Source organism: Pseudophryne corroboree, chromosome 2 (assembly GCF_028390025.1).
Source record: "Pseudophryne corroboree isolate aPseCor3 chromosome 2, aPseCor3.hap2, whole genome shotgun sequence".
Taxonomy (NCBI): domain Eukaryota; kingdom Metazoa; phylum Chordata; class Amphibia; order Anura; family Myobatrachidae; genus Pseudophryne; species Pseudophryne corroboree.
The window spans coordinates 691,903,983-691,919,083 of record NC_086445.1 but is presented as its reverse complement, the minus strand read 5'-3'; the positions used below and the strand labels follow the sequence as shown (position 1 = coordinate 691,919,083).

Sequence of the window (15,101 nt, the reverse complement as noted above, 5' to 3'; positions counted from 1 at the left end):
GCACTAAATTGGCATAGAAATATATACAGCAGCTATATTAGGGAAAAACACTTATATAAGGTTAACCATGTATATATATAGCGCTCTGGTGTGTGCTGGCAAACTCTCCCTCTGTCTCCCCAAAGGGCTAGTGGGGTCCTGTCCTCTATCAGAGCATTCCCTGTGTGTGTGCTGTGTGTCGGTACGTTGTGTCGACATGTATGAGGAGGAAAATGGTGTGGAGGCGGAGCAATTGCCTGTGTTAGTGATGTCACCCCCTAGGGAGTCGACACCTGACTGGATGGTCTTATGGAAAGATTTACGTGATAGTGTCAGCACTTTACAAAAGACTGTTGACGACATGAGACAGCCGGCAAATCAGTTAATACCTGTACAGGCGTCTCAAACACCGTCAGGGGCTATAAAGCGCCCGTTACCTCAGATCGATACAGACACAGACACGGACACTGACTCCAGTGTCGACGGTGAGGAAACAAACGTATTTTCCAGTAGGGCCACACGTTACATGATCACGGCAATGAAGGAGGTTTTGAACATTTCTGATACTACAAGTACCACAAAAAAGGGTATTATGTGGGGTGTGAAAAAACTACCCGTAGTTTTTCCCGAATCAGATGAATTGAATGAGGTGTGTGATGAAGCGTGGGTTTCCCCCGATAAGAAACTGCTAATTTCTAAAAAATTATTGGCATTATACCCTTTCCCGCCAGAGGTTAGGGCGCGTTGGGAAACACCCCCTAGAGTGGATAAGGCGCTCACACGCTTATCAAAACAAGTGGCGTTACCGTCTCCTGATACGGCCGCCCTAAAGGAACCAGCTGATAGAAAGCTGAAAAATATCCTTAAGAGTATATACACACATACTGGTATTATGCTACGACCAGCAATCGCCTCAGCCTGGATGTGCAGTGCTGGGGTGGCTTGGTCGGATTCCCTGACTGAAAATATTGATACCCTGGACAGGGACAATATATTATTGACTATAGAGCATTTAAAGGATGCATTCCTATATATGCGAGATGCACAGAGAGACATTTGCACTCTGGCATCAAGAGTAAGTGCGATGTCCATTTCTGCCAGAAGAGGGTTATGGACGCGACAGTGGTCAGGGGATGCGGATTCCAAACGGCATATGGAAGTATTGCCGTATAAACGGGAGGAGTTATTTGGGGGCGGTCTATCGGACCTGGTGGCCACGGCAACGGCTGGGAAATCCACCTTTTTACCCCAAGTCACCTCGCAGCAGAAAAAGATACCGTCTTTTCAGGCTCAGTCCTTTCGTCCCCATAAGGGCAAGCGGGCAAAAGGCCACTCATATCTGCCCCGGGGCAGAGGAAGGGGAAAAAGACTGCAACAGACAGCATCTTACCACGAACAGAAGCCCTCCCCCGCTTCTGCCAAGTCCTCAGCATGACGCTGGGGCCTTACAAGCGGACTCAGGCACGGTGGGGGCCCGTCTCAAGATTTTCAGCGCGCAGTGGGCTCACTCGCAAGTGGACCCCTGGATCCTACAGGTAGTATCTCAGGGGTACAAATTGGAATTCGAGACGTCTCCCCCTCGCCGGTTCCTGAAGTCTGCTTTACCAACGTCTACCCCCGACAGGGAGGCGGTATTGGAAGCCATTCACAAGCTGTATTCCCAGCAAGTGATAATCAAGGTACCCCTCCTACAACAGGGAAAGGGGTATTACTCCACGCTGTTTGTGGTACCGAAGCCAGACGGCTCGGTGAGACCCATTTTAAATCTGAAAGCCTTGAACACTTACATAAAAAGGTTCAAGTTCAAGATGGAGTCACTCAGAGCAGTGATAGCGAACCTGGAAGAAGGGGACTACATGGTGTCTCTGGACATCAAGGATGCTTACCTCCATGTCCCAATTTGCCCTTCTCACCAAGGGTACCTCAGGTTTGTGGTACAGAACTGTCACTATCAGTTTCAGACGCTGCCGTTTGGATTGTCCACGGCACCCCGGGTCTTTACCAAGGTAATGGCCGAAATGATGATTCTTCTTCGAAGAAAAGGCGTCTTAATTATCCCTTACTTGGACGATCTCCTGATAAGGGCAAGGTCCAGAGAACAGTTAGAGGTCGGAGTAGCACTATCTCAAATAGTACTACGACAGCACGGATGGATTCTAAATATTCCAAAATCGCAGCTGATTCCGACGACACGTCTGCTGTTCCTAGGGATGATTCTGGACACAGTACAGAAAAAGGTGTTTCTCCCGGAAGAGAAAGCCAAGGAGTTATCCGACCTAGTCAGGAAGCTCCTAAGACCAGGCCAGGTGTCAGTGCATCAGTGCACAAGGGTCCTGGGAAAGATGGTGGCTTCTTACGAAGCAATTCCATTCGGCAGATTCCACGCAAGAACTTTTCAGTTGGATCTGCTAGACAAATGGTCCGGATCGCATCTTCAAATGCATCAGCGGATAACCCTGTCTCCAAGGACAAGGGTGTCTCTCCTGTGGTGGTTACAGAGTGCTCATCTCCTAGAGGGCCGCAGATTCGGCATTCAGGATTGGGTCCTGGTGACCACGGATGCCAGCCTGAGAGGCTGGGGAGCAGTCACACAGGGAAAAAATTTCCAGGGCTTGTGGTCAAGCATGGAAACGTCACTTCACATAAATATCCTGGAACTAAGGGCCATTTACAATGCCCTAAGTCAGGCAAGGCCTCTGCTTCAGGGTCAGCCAGTATTGATCCAGTCAGACAACATCACGGCAGTCGCCCACGTAAACAGACAGGGCGGCACAAGAAGCAGGAGGGCAATGACGGAAGTGGCAAGGATTCTTCGCTGGGCGGAAAATCATGTGATAGCACTGTCAGCAGTGTTCATTCCGGGAGTGGACAACTGGGAAGCAGACTTCCTCAGCAGACACGATCTCCACCCGGGGGAGTGGGGACTTCACCCAGAAGTCTTCCACATGATTGTAAACCATTGGGAAAAACCAAAGGTGGACATGATGGCGTCTCGCCTCAACAAAAAACTGGACAGATATTGCTCCAGGTCAAGGGACCCTCAGGCAATAGCTGTGGACGCTCTGGTAACACCGTGGGTGTACCGGTCAGTGTATGTGTTCCCTCCTCTTCCTCTCATACCAAAAGTACTGAGAATCATAAGAAGGAGAGGAGTAAAGACTATACTCGTGGCTCCGGATTGGCCAAGAAGGACTTGGTACCCGGAAATTCAAGAGATGCTCACGGAAGAACCGTGGCCTCTACCTCTAAGACAGGACCTGCTCCAGCAGGGACCATGTCTGTTCCAAGACTTACCGCGGCTGCGTTTGACGGCATGGCGGTTGAACGCCGGATCCTGAAGGAAAAAGGCATTCCGGATGAAGTCATCCCTACCCTGATCAAAGCCAGGAAGGATGTAACCGTACAACATTATCACCGTATTTGGCGTAAATATGTTGCGTGGTGTGAGGCAAGGAAGGCCCCTACAGAGGAATTTCAACTGGGTCGATTCCTGCATTTCCTGCAAACAGGACTGTCTATGGGCCTCAAATTAGGGTCCATTAAGGTTCAAATTTCGGCCCTGTCGATATTCTTCCAAAAAAGAACTAGCTTCTGTTCCTGAAGTTCAGACGTTTGTCAAGGGAGTACTGCATATACAGCCTCCTTTTGTGCCTCCAGTGGCACCTTGGGATCTCAATGTAGTTTTGGGATTCCTAAAATCACATTGGTTTGAACCACTCACCACTGTGGACTTGAAATATCTCACATGGAAAGTGGTGATGCTGTTAGCCCTGGCTTCAGCCAGGCGTGTATCAGAATTGGCGGCTTTATCCTATAAAAGCCCTTACCTAATTTTTCATACGGACAGGGCAGAATTGAGGACTCGTCCTCAATTTCTCCCTAAGGTGGTTTCAGCATTTCACTTAAACCAGCCTATTGTGGTGCCTGCGGCTACTAGGGACTTGGAGGATTCCAAGTTGCTGGACGTAGTCAGGGCCCTGAAAATATATGTTTCCAGGACGGCTGGAGTCAGAAAATCTGACTCGCTGTTTATCCTGTATGCACCCAACAAGCTGGGTGCTCCTGCTTCTAAGCAGACGATTGCTCGTTGGATTTGTAGTACAATTCAGCTTGCACATTCTGTGGCAGGCCTGCCACAGCCAAAATCTGTAAAAGCCCATTCCACAAGGAAAGTGGGCTCATCTTGGGCGGCTGCCCGAGGGGTCTCGGCTTTACAACTTTGCCGAGCAGCTACTTGGTCAGGGGCAAACACGTTTGCTAAATTCTACAAATTTGATACCCTGGCTGAGGAGGACCTGGAGTTCTCTCATTCGGTGCTGCAGAGTCATCCGCACTCTCCCGCCCGTTTGGGAGCTTTGGTATAATCCCCATGGTCCTTTCGGAGTCCCCAGCATCCACTAGGACGTTAGAGAAAATAAGAATTTACTTACCGATAATTCTATTTCTCATAGTCCGTAGTGGATGCTGGGCGCCCATCCCAAGTGCGGATTGTCTGCATTACTTGTACATAGTTATTGTTACAAAAATCGGGTTTTTGTTGTTGTGAGCCATCTTTTCAGAGGCTCCTTCTGTTATCATACTGTTAACTGGGTTCAGATCACAAGTTGTACGGTGTGATTGGTGTGGCTGGTATGAGTCTTACCCGGGATTCAAGATCCTTCCTTATTGTGTACGCTCGTCCGGGCACAGTATCTTACCTGAGGCTTGGAGGAGGGTCATAGGGGGAGGAGCCAGTGCACACCAGGTAGTCCTAAAATAAGAATTTACTCACCGGTAATTCTGTTTCTCGTAGTCCGTAGTGGATGCTGGGAACTCCGTAAGGACCATGGGGAATAGCGGGCTCCGAAGGAGGCTGGGCACTCTAGAAAGATCTTAGACTACCTGGTGTGCACTGGCTCCTCCCACTATGACCCTCCTCCAAGCCTCAGTTAGGTACTGTGCCCGGACGAGCGTACACAATAAGGAAGGATTTTGAATCCCGGGTAAGACTCATACCAGCCACACCAATCACACCGAACAACTCGTGATATGAAACCCAGTTAACAGTATGAAACGATAGAGCCTCTCAACAGATGGCTCAACAATAACCCGATTTAGTTAACAATAACTATGTACAAGTATTGCAGATAGACCGCACTTGGGATGGGCGCCCAGCATCCACTACGGACTACGAGAAACAGAATTACCGGTGAGTAAATTCTTATTTTCTCTAACGTCCTAGTGGATGCTGGGAACTCCGTAAGGACCATGGGAATTATACCAAAGCTCCCAAACGGGCGGGAGAGTGCGGATGACTCTGCAGCACCGAATGAGAGAACTCCAGGTCCTCCTCAGCCAGGGTATCAAATTTATAGAATTTTGCAAACGTGTTTGCCCTTGACCAAGTAGCTGCTCGGCAAAGTTGTAAAGCCGAGACCCCTCGGGCAGCCGCCCAAGATGAGCCCACCTTCCTTGTGGAATGGGCATTGACAGATTTAGGCTGTGGCAGGCCTGCCACAGTATGTGCAAGCTGAATTGTACTACAAATCCAACGAGCAATAGTCTGCTTAGAAGCAGGAGCACCCAGCTTGTTGGGTGCATATAGGATAAACAGCGAGTCAGATTTTCTGACTCCAGCCGTCCTGGAAACATATATTTTCAGGGCCCTGACAACGTCTAGCAACTTGGAGTCCTCCAAATCCTTAGTAGCCGCAGGCACCACAATAGGCTGGTTCAGGTGAAACGCTGACACCACCTTAGGGAGAAACTGGGGACGAGTCCTCAATTCTGCCCTATCCATATGAAAAATCAGATAAGGGCTTTTACATGATAAAGCCGCCAATTCTGACACTCGCCTGGCTGATGCCAGGGCCAATAACATGACCACTTTCCACGTGAGATATTTCAGATCCACGGTTTTTAGTGGCTCAAACCAATGTGATTTCAAGAAATTCAACATCACGTTGAGATCCCACGGTGCCACAGGAGGCACAAATGGGGGCTGAATATGCAGCACTCCTTTCACAAATGTCTGAACTTCAGGTACTGAAGCTAGTTCCTTTTGAAAGAAAATCGACAGAGCCGAGATCTGTACTTTAATGGAGCCTAGTTTTAGGCCCATATTCACTCCTGCTTGCAGGAAATGCAGAAATCGACCCAGTTGAAATTCCTCTGTTGGGGCCTTTTTGGCCTCGCACCATGCAACATATTTCCGCCATATGCGGTGATAATGTTTTGCCGTAACATCTTTCCTGGCTTTAATAAGCGTAGGAATGACTTCCTCCGGAATGCCCTTTTCCTTCAGGATCCGGCGTTCAACCGCCATGCCGTCAAACGCAGCCGCGGTAAGTCTTGGAACAGGCAGGGGCCCTGCTGTAGCAGGTCCTGTCTGAGCGGCAGGGACCAAGGGTCCTCTGAGATCATCTCTTGAAGTTCCGGGTACCACGCTCTTCTTGGCCAATCCGGAACCACGAGAATTGTGTTTACTCCTCGCTTTCTTATTATTCTCAGTACCTTTGGTATGAGAGGTAGAGGAGGGAACACATACACTGACCGGTACACCCACGGTGTCACTAGGGCGTCCACCGCTATCGCCTGAGGGTCTCTTGACCTGGCGCAATACTTCTCTAGTTTTTTGTTTATGCGGGACGCCATCATGTCCACCTGTGGACGACCCCATTGATTTACAATCATTTGGAAGACTTCTGGATGAAGTCCCCACTCTCCCGGGTGGAGGTCGTGCCTGCTGAGAAAGTCTGCTTCCCAGTTGTCCACTCCCGGGATGAACACTGCTGACAGTGCTAGTAGTACATGATTCTCCGCCCATCGGAGAATTTTTGTGGCTTCTGCCATCGCTGTCCTGCTTCTTGTGCCGCCTTGTCGATTCACATGGGCGACTGCCGTGATGTTGTCTGACTGGATCAGCACCGGCTGGTGTAGGAGCAGGGATTTTGCTTGACTTAGGGCATTGTAAATGGCCCTTAGTTCCAGAATATTTATGTGAAGGGCAGTCTCCTGACTTGACCATAGTCCCTGGAAATTTCTTCCCTTTGTGACTGCCCCCCAGCCCCGTAGGCTGGCATCCGTGGTCACCAGGACCCAGTCCTGTATGCCGAATCTGCGGCCCTCCAGAAGATGAGCACTGTTCAGCCACCACAGAAGAGACACCCTGGTTCGTGGAGACAGGGTTATTAAACGATGCATCTGAAGATGCGATCCGGACCACTTGTCCAACAGGTTCCACTGAAAGATTCTGGCATGGAACCTGCCGAATGGAATTGCTTCGTAAGAAGCTACCATCTTTCCCAGGACCCGCGTGCAGTGATGCACCGATACCTGTTTTGGTTTTAGGAGGTCTCTGACTAGAGAAGACAACTCCCTGGCTTTCTCCTCCGGGAGAAACACTTTTTTCTGGGCCGTGTCCAGAATCATTCCCAGGAACATTAGACGTGTCGTGGGGACCAGCTGTGACTTTGGGATATTCAGAATCCAACCGTGCTGGCTCAGCACTTCCTGAGATAGTGCTACTCCCACTAACAACTGTTCCTTGGATCGTGCCTTTATTAGGAGATCGTCCAAGTATGGGATAATTAAAACTCCCTTTTTTCGAAGGAGTATCATCATTTCCGCCATAACCTTGGTAAATACCCTCGGTGCCGTGGAGAGTCCAAACGGCAGCGTCTGGAATTGGTAATGGCAATCCTGTACCACAAATCTGAGGTACTCCTGGTGAGAATTGTAAATGGGGACATGCAGGTAAGCATCCTTGATGTCCAGGGATACCATGTAATCCCCCTCGTCCAGGCTTGCAATAACCGCCCTGAGCGATTCCATCTTGAACTTGAATTTTTTTATGTATGTGTTCAAGGACTTCAAATTTAGAATGGGTCTCACCGAACCGTCCGGTTTCGGTACCACAAATAGTGTGGAATAGTAACCCCGGCCTTGTTGAAGTAGGGGTACCTTGATTATCACCTGCTGGGAATACAGCTTGTGAATTGCCGCTAGCACTGCCTCCCTGTCTGAGGGAGCAATCGGCAAGGCGGATTTTAGGAAACGGCGGGGTGGAATCGCCTCGAATTCCAGCCTGTATCCCTGAGATACTATTTGAAGGATCCAGGGATCCACCTGTGAGCGAACCCACTGATCGCTGAAATTCCTGAGGCGGGCCCCCACCGTACCTGGCTCCGCTTGTGAAGCCCCACCGTCATGCGGCGGACTTGGAAGAGGAAGCGGGGGAGGACTTTTGTTCCTGGGAACCTGCTGCTTGCTGCAGCCTTTTTCCCCTGCCTCTGCCTCTTGACAGAAAAGACCCTCCTTTTCCCCGCTTATTTTTCTGGGATCGAAAGGACTGAATCTGATAAAATGGCGCCTTCTTAGGCTGTGAGGGGACATGGGGTAAAAATGCTGACTTCCCAGACGTTGCTGTGGAAACTAGGTCGGAGAGACCATCCCCAAATAATTCCTCCCCTTTATAAGGCAAAACTTCCATGTGCCTTTTGGAATCTGCATCTCCAGTCCACTGGCGAGTCCATAAGCATCTCCTAGCAGAGATAGATAGTGCACTTACTTTAGATGCCAGCCGGCAGATTTCCCTCTGTGCATCTCTCATGTATAAGACTGAGTCTTTAATATGGTCAATTGTTAACAGGATCGTGTCTCTGTCTAGTGTGTCAATATTTTCTGACAGGTTATCTGACCATGCAGCGGCAGCACTGCACATCCAAGCTGACGCAATTGCTGGTCTGAGTATAATGCCTGAGTGTGTATATACAGACTTCAGGATCGCCTCCTGCCTTCTATCAGCAGGTTCCTTAAGGGCGGCCGTATCCTGGGACGGTAGTGCCACCTTTTTTGACAAACGTGTGAGCGCTTTATCCACCCTCGGGGGTGTTTCCCAACGTAACCTATCCTCTGGCGGGAAAGGGAACGCCATTAGTAATTTCTTAGGAATCACCAATTTCTTATCAGGGGAAGCCCACGCTTCTTCACACACTTCATTTAATTCATCTGACGGGGGAAAAACTACAGGTAGTTTTTTCTCCCCAAACATAATACCCTTTTTTGTGGTACCTGGATGTAAATCAGAAATATTTAACACCTCTTTCATTGCCTCAATCATGCAGCGAATGGCCTTAACGGGCATTAAATTTGACTCATCGTCGTCGACACTGGCGTCAGTATCCGTGTCGACATCTACTTGTGCCACCTGAGATAACGGGCGTTTTAGAGCCCCTGATGACTTTTGAGACCCTTGGACCGGCACGAGCTGAAGACTCGGCTGTCCCACAGTCGGCATGTCGTCAAATTTTTTATGTAAGGAGTCTATACGTGCACTCATTTCTTGCCATAATACCATCCACTCAGGTGTCTGCCCCGCAGGGGGTGACATCTCTGCTAAAGGCATCTGCTCCCCCTCCACATCATTATCCTCCTCAAACATGTCGACACAGCCGTACCGACACACTCCACACACACAGGGAATGCTCAAATAGAGGACAGGACCCACAAAAGCCCTTTGGGGGGACAGAGTAAGAGTATGCCAGCACACACCAGAGCGCTATATATATACAGGGACTAACTGAGTTATGTCCCTAATAGCTGCTTATACTGTATACAGTGCCAATTTAGTGCCCCCCCTCTCTTTTTCCCTCTTACTGTATTGTAGAAATGCAGGGAAGAGCCAGGGAGCTTCCTTCCAGCCGAGCTGTGAGGGAAAAATGGCGCCAGTGTGCTGAGGAGATAGGCTCCGCCCCTTTTTCGCGGCCTATTCTCACGCTTATTATGGGATTCTGGCAGGGGTATTTACCTCATATATAGCCCCAGGGGCTATATATTGAGGTATTTTAGCCAGCCAAGGTGTTTTTATTGCTGCCTCAGAGCGCCCCCCCCCCCAGCGCTCTGCACCCTCAGTGACCGGAGTGTGAAGTGTGTATGAGGAGCAATGGCGCACAGCTGCAGTGCTGTGCGCTACCTTGGTGAAGACAGGACGTCTTCATGCCGCCGATTTTCCGGACCATCTTCCTGCTTCTGGCTCTGTAAGGGGGACGGCGGCGCGGCTCCGGGACCGAACATCAAGGCTGGGCCTGCGGTCGATCCCTCTGGAGCTAATGGTGTCCAGTAGCCTAAGAAGCCCAATCCGGCTGCAAGCAGGCGAGTTCGCTTCTTCTCCCCTTAGTCCCTCGCTGCAGTGAGCCTGTTGCCAGCAGGTCTCACTGAAAAAAACAAATTCTAAGACTATAACTTTCTAAGAGCTCAGGAGAGCCCCTAGTGTGCATCCAACCTCGGCCGGGCACGAAATCTAACTGAGGCTTGGAGGAGGGTCATAGTGGGAGGAGCCAGTGCACACCAGGTAGTCTAAGATCTTTCTAGAGTGCCCAGCCTCCTTCAGAGCCCGCTATTCCCCATGGTCCTTACGGAGTTCCCAGCATCCACTAGGACGTTAGAGAAAGCTTTTTACTTTTGTGCCCAGTCTCCTGCGGAGCCGCTATTCCCCATGGTCCTTTCGGAGTCCCCAGCATCCACTACGGACTATGAGAAATAGAATTATCGGTAAGTAAATTCTTATTTTCTCTCTAGGAGCTCAGGAGAGCCCCTAGTGTGCATCCAGCTTTGCCGGGCACAAGATTCTAACTGAGGTCTGGAGGAGGGTCATAGTGGGAGGAGCCAGTGCACACCAGGTAGTCCTAAAGCTTTCTTTAGTTGTGCCCAGTCTCCTGCGGAGCCGCTATTCCCCATGGTCCTTACGGAGTCCCAGCATCCACTTAGGACGTCAGAGAAAAAAAATTACCCTTAATGCCAATCCACAAATACCTAATTGTACAAAGGTGGACTTTTCCGTTACAGAAAATATTATGGGGTCTAAGATAAGGTGGACGGAGATAAAGTACCAACCAATCAGCTCCTGTCATGTCACAGGCTGGGTTTGAAAAATGACAGATAGGAGCTGGTCGCCTGGTACTTTACCTCTGTTCAAGGCTTAGTAAATAGACCCCTTTGTATACTATTTTAGCTGCATGGTTGTTAATGAATTAATATAATGTTACTTTACAGTAATTAGACTTTTACTTACATTTTACCAGAATTCACATTTACATCAGAGCCCTACTCTGCAGCAGCCGCTGCTGTTCTAAGGCCGTTGTCTTTTCCCCTTCCAGATCTTCTTGGTTAAAACCCTGCAAAACAAAGTACATAAAGCCCTGTATACTCATGTGCCCCCTCATCTAGAATCCCTTAGAATGTAAGCTCTCACGAGTAGGGCCCTCTTCCCTCATGTGCTTATCCTTTTCTTACTTTATTAATCCTCAACTGCCCAAATCCAGCAGTTTGTTGGCCACCTTGGAACTTATCTCTATGTCGTTTACTGGTGTAGTTATACTTATTTACCCTGTACTTGTCCTATATTGTCTTCAACTGTAAGTCACTGTTTTCCGGTTTTGATTATGTGCATATGTACTCTGTAATTGGGCGCTGCGGAACCCTTGTGGCGTCATATAAAATAAGAATTTACTTACCGATAATTCTATTTCTCATAGTCCGTAGTGGATGCTGGGGACTCCGTAAGGACCATGGGGAATAGCGGCTCCGCAGGAGACTGGGCACATCTAAAAAAAGCTTTAGGACTAACTGGTGTGCACTGGCTCCTCCCCCTATGACCCTCCTCCAAGCCTCAGTTAGGATACTGTGCCCGGACGAGCGTACACAATAAGGAAGGATTTTGAATCCCGGGTAAGACTCATACCAGCCACACCAATCACACCGTATAACTTGTGATCTGAACCCAGTTAACAGTATGATAACAGAGGAGCCTCTGAAAAGATGGCTCCCAACAATAATAACCCGATTTTTGTAACAATAACTATGTACAAGTATTGCAGACAATCCGCACTTGGGATGGGCGCCCAGCATCCACTACGGACTATGAGAAATAGAATTATCGGTAAGTAAATTCTTATTTTCTCTAACGTCCTAAGTGGATGCTGGGGACTCCGTAAGGACCATGGGGATTACACCAAAGCTCCCAAACGGGCGGGAGAGTGCGGATGACTCTGCAGCACCGAATGAGAGAACTCCAGGTCCTCCTCAGCCAGGGTATCAAATTTATAGAATTTAGCAAACGAGTTTGCCCCTGACCAAGTAGCTGCTCGGCAAAGTTGTAAAGCCGAGACCCCTCGGGCAGCCGCCCAAGATGAGCCCACTTTCCTTGTGGAACGGGCTTTTACAGATTTTAGCTGTGGCAGGCCTGCCACAGAATGTGCAAGCTGAATTGTACTACAAATCCAACGAGCAATAGTCTGCTTAGAAGCAGGAGCACCCAGCTTGTTGGGTGCATACAGGATAAACAGCGAGTCAGATTTCCTGACTCCAGCCGTCCTGGAACATATTTTCAGGGCCCTGACAACATCCAGCAACTTGGATTCCTCCAAGTCCCTAGTAGCCGCAGGCACCACAATAGGTTGGTTCAGGTGAAAACGCTGGAACCACCTTAGGGAGAAGCTGAGGACGAGTCCTCAATTCCGCCCTGTCCGAATGGAAAATCAGATAAGGGCTTTTACAGGATAAAGCCGCCAATTCTGACACGCGCCTGGCCCAGGCCAGGGCCAACAGCATGACCACTTTCCATGTGAGATATTTTAACTCCACAGATTTAAGTGGTTCAAACCAATGTGACTTTTGGAACCCAAACTACATTGAGATCCCAAATTGCCACTGGAGGCACAAAAGGAGGCTGTATATGCAGTACCCCTTTTACAAACGTCTAAACTTCAGGGACTGAAGCTAGTTCTTTTTTGGAAGAAAATTGACAGGGCCGAAATCTGAACCTTAATGGACCCCAATGTCAGGCCCATAGACACTCCTGTTTGCAGGAAATGTAGGAATCGACCCAGTTGAATTTCCTCCGTCGGGCCTTACTGGCCTCGCACTACGCAACATATTTTCGCCAATTGCGGTGATAATGTTTTTGCGGTTACATCCTTCCTGGCTTTAGATCAGGATATGGATGACTTCATCCGGAATGCCTTTTTTCCTTCAGGATCCGGTGTTCAACCGGCATGCCGTCAAACGCAGCCGCGGTAAGTCTTGGAACAGACAGGGTCCTTGCTGGAGCAGGTCCCTTCTTAGAGGTAGAGGCCACGGATCCTCCGTGAGCATCTCTTGAAGTTCTGGTTACCAAGTCCTTCTTGGCCAATCCGGAGCCACGAATATAGTGCTTTCTCCTCTCCATCTTATCAATCTCAGTACCTTGGGTATGAGAGGCAGAGGAGGGAACACATACACTGACTGGTACACCCACGGTGTTACCAGAGCGTCTACAACTATTGCCTGAGGGTCTCTTGACCTGGCGCAATACCTGTCGAGTTTTTTAATCATGTGGACGACTTCTGGGTGAAGTCCCCACTCTCCCGGGTGGAGGTCGTGCTGAGGAAGTCTGCTTCCCAGTTGTCCACTCCCGGAATGAATACTGTTGACAGTGCTATCACATGATTTTCCGCCCAGCGAAGAATCCCTGCAGCTTCTGCCATTGCCCTCCTGCTTCTTGTGCCACCCTGTCTGTTTACGTGGGTGACTGCCATGATGTTGTCCGACTGGATCAACACCGGCTGACCTTGAAGCAGAGGTCTTGCTAAGCTTAGAGCATTGTAAATGGCCCTTAGCTTCAGGATATTTATGTGAAGTGATGTATCCAGGCTTGACCCTAAGCCCTGGATATTCCTTCCCTGTGTGACTGCTCCCCAGCCTCGCAGGCTGGCATCCGTGGTCACCAGGACCCAGTCCTGAATGCCGAATCTGCGGCCCTCTAGAAGATGAGCACTCTGCAACCACCACAGGATGGATACCCTTGTCCTTGGTGACAGGGTTATCCGCTGATGCATCTGAAAATGCGACCCGGACCATTTGTCCAGTAGGTTCCACTGGAAAGTTCTTGCGTGGAATCTAACGAATGGGATTGCTTCGTAGGAAGCCACCATTTTTACCCAGAACCCTTGTGCATTGATGCACTGAGACTTGGTTCGGTTTTAGGAGGTTCCTGACTAGCTCGGATAACTCCCTGGCTTTCTCTTCCGGGAGAAACACCTTTTTTCTGGACTGTGTCCAGGAACATCCCTAGGAAACAGAAGACAAGTCGTCGGAACCAGCTGCGATTTTGGAATATTGAGAATCCAATCGTGCTGCCGCAACACTACCTGAGATAGTGCTACACCGACTTCCAACTGTTCCCTGGATCTTACCCTTATCAGGGAATCGTCCAAGTAAGGGATAACTAAAATTCCCTTCCTTCGAAGGGATATCATTTCGGCCATTACCTTGGTAAAGACCCGGGGTGCCGTGGACCATCCCTACGGCAGCGTCTGAACTGATAGTGACAGTTCTGTACCATAACCTGAGGTACCCTTGGTGAGAAGGGTAAATTTTGACATGAAGGTAAGCATCCTTGATGTCCCGAGACATCATGTAGTCCCCTTCTTCCAGGTTCGCAATCACTGCTCTGAGTGACTCAATCTTGAATTTGAACCTCTGTATGTAAGTGTTCAAAGATTTTAGATTTTAGATTTAGAATCGGTCTCACCGAGCCGTCTGGCTTCGGTACCACAATAGTGTGGAATAATACCCCGTTCCCTGTTGCAGGAGGGGTACCTTGATTATCACCTGCTGGGAATACAGCTTGTGAATGGCTTCCAAAACTGCCTCCCTGTCAGAGGGAGACGTCGGTAAAGCCGACTTTTGGAAACGGCGAGGGGGAGACGTCTCGAATTCCAATATGTACCCTTGAGATATTACCTGAAGGATCCAGGGGTCTACTTGCGAGTGAGCCCACTGCGCACTGAAATTCATTGAGAACGGGCCCCCACCGTGCCTGAGCTTGTAAGGCCCTAGCGTCATACTGAGGGCTTGGCAGAGGCGGGAAAGGGTTTCTGTTCCTGGGAACTGGGTAATCTCTTCAGCCTTTTTCCTCTCCCTCTGTCACGAGCAGAAAAGAGGAACCTTTTGTCCGCTTGCCAACAAAGGACTGCGCCTGATAATACGGCGTCTTATTTTGAGAGGCGACCTGGGGTACAAACGTGGATTTCCCAGTTGTTACCGTGGCCACCAGGTCTAAAAGACCGACCCCACATGTCCCCTTTCAAAGGCAATACTTCCAA

General features: G+C 49.4%; 1 protein-coding gene across 1 annotated transcript in view; it reads right to left on the bottom strand.

Annotated features, from left to right (window-relative positions):
* Nucleotides 1-11,128, bottom strand: part of LOC135051094 (protein IWS1 homolog) — a 34,516-nt gene extending 23,388 nt beyond the window's left edge. Inside the window, exon 1 of the mRNA XM_063957267.1 lies at nucleotides 11,030-11,128. Coding sequence (XP_063813337.1) covers nucleotides 11,030-11,031 — 2 coding nt within the window. The 5' untranslated portion in view covers nucleotides 11,032-11,128. The remainder of the gene's footprint in view (nucleotides 1-11,029) is intronic.
* Between the last annotated feature and the right edge of the window lie 3,973 nt (nucleotides 11,129-15,101).